This window comes from Harmonia axyridis, chromosome 5 (assembly GCF_914767665.1).
Source record: "Harmonia axyridis chromosome 5, icHarAxyr1.1, whole genome shotgun sequence".
Lineage (NCBI taxonomy): Eukaryota > Metazoa > Arthropoda > Insecta > Coleoptera > Coccinellidae > Harmonia > Harmonia axyridis.
The window spans coordinates 23,932,337-23,939,490 of record NC_059505.1 but is presented as its reverse complement, the minus strand read 5'-3'; the positions used below and the strand labels follow the sequence as shown (position 1 = coordinate 23,939,490).

The following is a 7,154-nucleotide window of genomic DNA, read 5'->3' as shown; positions in this document are numbered from 1 at the left end:
GATTTCGCATTCGAAACTATGTAGTTATTGTTAAATGCCATGTTTTCAGCGGAACATATGTTTCACTACACTTGCAAGATTTTTCATCGAAAGAAGAAAGTTCTGTATCATCATCGGAATAGCTGCTTTTTTTTTTTTTTCTTATTGATGCTTTTACAGTAGAGGCACCCAAAAATGATTTGCTTCAGGCCCGCATAAGCCATCTTCTTTCAGCAATATGCCATACCTTGAATGTAAAAACTCAACGGTTCATGAATCAATGGGATTCTTATGAAAAATATGGTGGCAACAAGGACTCGGATATTTTTGAAAATTTTTACAGAAAAATATTTTTTCAAAAAAACATTTTTCAATTTCGATTCTGAAAAATTATTATGAGACTGTTATATGATTGGTCCAAAAATGTGCAGGGTTTTTATGAGAATATCATGAACTTGGACAACTCAAATTTATCAAAACTCAAGATCTTCAAATTAGAACCTATATTTTTTATTATTTCAGTCTATTCGTTCGTATTAAAAGAGAGGGGGATACCCAAGCAAACCCTAAACCCAATCCTAAAATGAATACTTCAAGAGTTATCGAAGAAAAACTTTAAATGAGAAAAAAACCACAATTTCTAACTGTGTAGGGTAGTCTGTGACTTCCGGAAAACATAGAAGAAACTAAAATTCGATGTTTCGACAACTAAATTTGATATTTCATGAATTGTAATTCATTGTGCGTTGGGATTGTTGAGGAATTCATAAATCAATTAAATTTTTAATTTCGATTAATTTACTTTTCGAATTTTATTCTCTTGCTGTGTTTTCTGGCCACTCCACATAGTTAGAAATTGAGGTTTTTCCTAAATTTCTTCTTAGTTTTCCATAAACGTCTATATCAATCAGAAAACCCAGGCATCGTCACCAAGCCCCGAGCCATCCTGTCTATAATGAGGAAAGAGGATAATACAAAATAGTGGCCTATTTTTTTTTGTATTTTGTATATATGTTTGTTCGGGTTTTTTTTATTCATAAAATGAAAATTCATTCAATGAAATTATAGTTGATCATAACTATTCCACTCGTTTCAAATCATTCCTGCTACCTCTGAAAAGTGGAACAACTTTTTATCAGAAATGTTTCATTAAATTTTCAATTACTCGCAGATGTACAAAGCACCTGACATTTAAACCTTTTTGAAACTTTGTTGCAACATCAACCTCTTGAAAAAAAAATTTTCAATTATATGACAGAAAACTTTCGTCAGCCCTCTCCTGTGAGCCTTTTATAGGTATTTCATGAATCCAGGAATTTTCTTCTGTCATACATTCAGAGGAATTGTGAAATTTTGAATCAAAAAAGGCAAAAGTACCCTCATTCATCTACAATTGACATCGCATGAGCCTTTCACCTTCCAAACTCATCTCAGAACTTCATTTCAACCCCCTTCATCTAAATTAAAATTTTGTAATCAAGAAGGATTTTTATTTATGCTGCAAAATTATATGCATGCAAATTGGGATTAGCAATTGATACAGAGCTTAATGAAGCCAAGACTTTTTATTATGCAAATGATTTGTTTAATATTCCATGTTTTGTAATTGGCCATTTCGGTAGAAAAATATTGAAATAAGAATTCTCTGTTATGGTCACTGATCGGAAAAAATGAAGTTGTAATAACTCAGTGAATCGATTTCTGTCCGAGACTGCGTTCGTCTCCTGAATTCGATTCAAATATCGAATACAGCGATGATTTTATATTTTTGGAAACACTTGAATCCATTTTCATAAATTATTTTAATGTTAGATAAAATAAATTGCTGGAAAATGAAAAGAAAATATACATTCAAGAAACAATTTCTTTTGCTCTTCAAGATGAATTTTCTTCATTCGAAAATTGAGATAATCAAAACGATATTTGTTGGGTATATGATTTTTGCTCGAAAGAGGGTTCTGGAGTTTTAAAAAAATCTACCCACATATTTGTAGAACAGTTGCAGATTGAAGAACAAAAAATATCTTCAATACTGATGCGTGAGAATTCTTTTTGAGGCCAAGACTTTTCTACTCTTCCCAAACAACACACTTTGATCTGAATGATATCTAAGGGGATGATCACCTGAACGATAAAAGAGAACTCATGACTATTTTTTGCTCATCAAAAACACTTTTTTCGACCTGCAGTACAAGGACACTTTTCCTGTTACCAGAGGTCATGCTTCTGAGATAGGTTATTTAGTCAACAATTATATTTAAAAAAGAAAATAATCGAAAAATAAGCGTCTGTCATAGAAAATGCATAATTCTCCACAATGATCAACGAAAATTAAAATATCTAAAAAGAAAAAATATTATGAAAACGCCATTCAAACTGTCTGGCTTAGCTTTCAACAAAATAAATCACGCATCTTGTTTCATTCTCCTCTTAATATCTTCAAGAATCGTTAGAATTTTCGCTTGGTCGTTTTCTATCTGCTTGATTTTATTCTTCACAAACGTCTCATTGCTGGTCATCTTCTGATTCTGCATGACCTTCCTGATTTTCCTCTGAATCTTCTTGTCCAACTTGAGGGAGTTGAAAACAGCCAAAGCGCTCTCTTTCTTGCTGCCCTTCTTGTCCACCTTCATCATTTCGAAATCGTTGGACATAGGGATTCTGATCTCAGTCTTAGGATACAAACTAATGTATGATGTGTTTGGAGAGCGGTTGGCTTATAATAATTTGCAGGTTTTCTTGGAATGGAATGCAACAACACAGTTCATTCAAGAAGTTCAACACTGTGGTTGGAAGAATGTTGCCCAAGACCATGGTTTCCATATAGTGGATGTGTTCAGTCCTGGCCTTCAGTCCCACGCACTCTGCGTCATTTTTTATTCTTTGGGTGTCGCTAACCGCCAAACCGTTGAGAAGATTCAAGAGGATCAAAGCGATCATCAAGACGAAAAGTATAAAGATCACCTTGCTGGTTATGGGAAAAGAATGGAAGTTCATATCACTCGCGTCAAATTCACCAGTCAACATCACCAAGGTTTTGAACAGGGCTCCACCAGGACTTATGAAAAAGTTTTGATTCTCTTCGTCACCTTCCCCATTTCCTTCTTGTTTCTCCTCGACGCTCTCACTGAAAAGTATGAAGAAACTCATGGCAAAAGCAGCGATCAGCAAGAAATACCAGGCGAGGAATTTTATGAAGTTTTTTGAGACCCTCTTGAACATCACCGTTCACACAACGTTGGTTGTGAGCCTAGGGTATTGCCCAACCATTAGGATCAACTCGAAAGTGGATAGTAAGATGGCTAGGGAGGAAAGCTGCTTTCTTGTGTCGTTGGTGGGGTCCTTCAAGAAGATCATGAAACCGACGATGAAAATCAGAATCACCTCGATCCAGTTGTCGATATCTTTGTAATAGTCCATCGGATTGACTAGTATTTGAAACAATTCTCTTAACACTAGCAACACGTAGGTAACACAAAGTATGAAATGGCTAGCATTCGCCAGAGTGGCCAAGGAAGATTCATTCTGCGAAATATAGTGAAAGTTTCCAAATGAAGAAAATATATAAGTAACAAGCGATGTGATGAATAGAAAGTAAAAGAATAAATTCGTGTAGAAGATCATGTTGATCTTGTGCCACTTCAACAGCAGGAATGTATCTATCACAGGGTGGGTTAAAAGGTGCTTTAGGTAGGGTGCCTGGCACATGTACAATACGGCGTCGGTTTCAGGGGCTAGATTTTGGGTATATGCAGGTTTTCCTTCCTCGCAGCCTTCCACAGTTGTGTTCAGTTCTGAAGGAGACGCGGCAGCAAAGTCTTGTACTTCAAAGTGACGTAAATGTTGTTTTTGTCGATATCGTTAATATCCACGCAGTCGTCTAAATATTGTTCCAGCACGTCAGCTTCTATGTCTCGATGGCCATCACTCCAAACTCGTTCTTGTTAGCAAGGGAAGAGCCTTTGCGAAGAAATTCTAAGATGTGCTTGGTCTTGGCGAACTTCACAGCGTAATGCAGAGGGGTCTGCTGGAAATTCTTGCTTGATCCAGAATTCAGAGATGCCTCATCCTGGTTTTTCATGAGTTCCTCGAAGCACTTCTCGTATTTTCCGCCAGATTCACTGAGGTTCATCTTGTTCAACAGGATCGATAGTGTTGAGCTTGGGACCTTCAGGCTTTTGGCCTGGTCTAGGAGGAGTTCTACTATTTCGAAGTGACCATGTTCACCAGCTAACTCCAAGGGGGGACTAGGCTGTTTCTGCGTGGTTCTACGGACGTCTGCCTTGTTTTCTAAGAGGTGCCTTGTTGCTTTCAACAGTCCAAGTTGGCAGCTCATCTGAAGAAGGGTTAGGGTGTAGTCGTCTGCATCTTTGTACTGGGAAATATCACCTTGGTTGTAACTGATGAACGCGTTTTCATTATAGGACTTCAAGTACTTGAAGAGGAGGTCTTTGGGGCTGGCAATGGTGGTGAAATTGTCTGGTAACACTAGATCACCAGGATATTTGGATAAGATCAGTTCTCTGGCACTTTTACCATTCATTGTGTAGTTGTCGATGTCCAAATTGAAGCTGTTGTTCAGGAGCACCTCAATGAGATCCCTGTAGTCCTTCTTGATGGCCCATAGGATAGCAGTGAAGTTCTTCAGGTCAGCGTGGTTGACTTTGATGCCGGATTTAACAAGAATTCTTGCACATTCCAGAAATTCAGTCCTGTAGCTGTATTCTCCCTCTTTAACTAGTAGTAACAAAGCGTTGTTGCCTCGGTAAGTGTGATTTATCTCTTCTCTGGTCAAGTATTTGACGAGTATCTTAAGAACTGCTGAACAATAGATCCATACATCCAGGTCAGATTCTTGAGTTTAGAATTCTCAATTCAGATAACATAGGAAGTGATCATAGTTTTCTGCTATAGTACTATAACGTTCTTCTGATTGATTGGGGGTTCTTTATGTGTAGCATATTGGTTTAATAGGTCCTTGCAATAGAATAGCTTCAATTGTTACGTTTGTTGCATCTGTATTTCCTATAAAATTTTTACTAAATTCGGGATATTGTAAAATTGTTGGTCAATATTTCCTTACACTTGTTGAATGATTTTATAAATTCTATCGTGATTTTAGCATAATCTTTTATAAATTTACGATAATAACCTGTGAATCCAAGGAATCCTTTGGGTTGCATTGGGTTCGAGTCCTTCCGGTATTATGATGTGATCTAAGAATTGAACCTCCTTTTTAAGAATTATGATTTGTCCATCTGGATTTTTAAATTTTCCGCTCTATGACGATCAAATACTTTAGGTAATTTTTCTATGTGTTTTTGTAGTGATGTTGAGAATATTACTGTCTAAATAAACTACACAAGCATCATTCATAATACCTTATAAATTATTGTACATTACTCTTTCAAATGTTCAATTCGAAAAAGAGTATTTTGTATTAATTATGACCTCTTTCTATGGAAAATGCTATTTTAGGTATATCTCTACTCTAGGATGCATTTCGATTTGGTGGTATCCTGAAGCTAGGTCAAGTGTGGAAAAATATTTGCATTTTCCCAATTTGTACAATACATAGACGGTATTTTTGTTCTCCGGAAGCATCCATCTTTTTTGGAACTTCGATGAGTGGGCAGCTCCATAGGCTGCTGTATGGTTGAATAATGTCGTTTTTCAGATGTTCTTCTACATGTCTTTCAACTTCCTTCTTCTGTGTTTCTAGCGTTCTATAAGCCTTTTGAAATATTGGTGTTTCGTCTGTGGTTTTTATTTCATGTTTTACTACTTTAGTAAAACTCAAAAGCAATTTCTTCCAATGAAAAATATCCCTGTATTCAAAGCAAATTCTTCGGATTGCTTCTTTTTCTTTTTTATTCAGGTGCTCTAGACATTTTTCAAATTTTCTTTCATTGAATTTACATTTATTTTGTCTTTTAGGATTACCGCTATTGAAGATTCTTAAATTTCCAGAATTTTAAGTGGGTTTATTGTGATTTGTGTGTCACTCTCATTGCTATTGTTCAATTATCTTCTACCTTATGAACTACCAAAGATTCACTTCTCACCTTTTCTACTAGTACCATTAAATTCTTGCATTTTTATGTAGTAATAATAATAATATGTGTAGTCATTAGCGTCTCCTATACGATATAAATATTCGTTACCGTTAAATTTGCTTCATTATTTTTACTCTTACTAAACATTGTGAAATTTTGATCCCTTCTGTTAATTTTAAATATTCTATAATTTATTCCTTTTTTTTCTATTTATTACACCATTCAACAGCCTAAGCCAATTACAGAATGGGCAAAAAAAATTTCACGAAATCAAACCTTATTAAACTAAATACATTCCATGTGAAAAATAAAAAACAAAAGAAATCGAAGCCAAGTGCGAGCTTTGCAATGATTATACAGCAAAAATAAAAATAAGAAATGCCCACACCTAGCTTCACGTTTGGTAATTTAAATCAGACAAATGATCCAAGAATAGTCCTCCTTAGATGGTCTACTGTGGAAGATATCAAAAACATCCTGAACAGAGAGGTAGCTCTGACATATCCGGTACAGAGGCGAGAAGAGGAGTACATTAGTGCGTAGAATAGGAAAGTAAAAGGTAGTCGGAACACGCACGGGCAATCTTGGCACATGTAAATTAATCAGAGAAAGTATACTTGATACTTGATACCTTGATTGACTTCATTTGAAATGATGGGGGCTCTAATAATTTTTTGAGATCTAGGTGGTAGAGCGTATGAATAAGAATTTCGTTCGAAATATAAAATAATAGGTTCTTAGTACACACCACATTTTTCTTAAGATCGATATTGGCATCTAAATGTGTTATTAAATCCATTCCAATCAATCGATCATATTATTTGTTAAACTCGAAAATATGAAAGTTAAAATGTTCTTTAGTTTTGAAAATTTTCGGGAGAGGTATATGCAGTATGCATAACGTATTCGTGAAAAGTGATTTTTATGAGCTGTTTTCATTTTGAATATAGCTTGAATATAGCATATTTGATATAATTTTGATAAAATTGTTCAATAACAGTTCGAAGACTAATTATGGTTCTTGAGCTTCCAGTATCAATCATGAATTTCAAACCGACTCTAGGAATTTTTATATGTATAGGGCAAGGGGGAATTATTGACAATCGTGATTTCATCATG

General features: G+C 35.3%; 1 protein-coding gene across 1 annotated transcript; it reads right to left on the bottom strand.

The window, feature by feature from the left end:
• Positions 1–2,243: 2,243 nt before the first annotated feature.
• On the bottom strand, positions 2,244–6,075 carry LOC123680890 (transient receptor potential cation channel protein painless-like). The gene is given in 4 exon segments (XM_045619009.1): positions 2,244–3,713; positions 3,785–3,892; positions 3,895–4,833; positions 6,045–6,075. Coding segments are annotated over 4 exon segments (2,127 nt in total). The 3' UTR covers positions 2,244–2,664.
• Between the last annotated feature and the right edge of the window lie 1,079 nt (positions 6,076–7,154).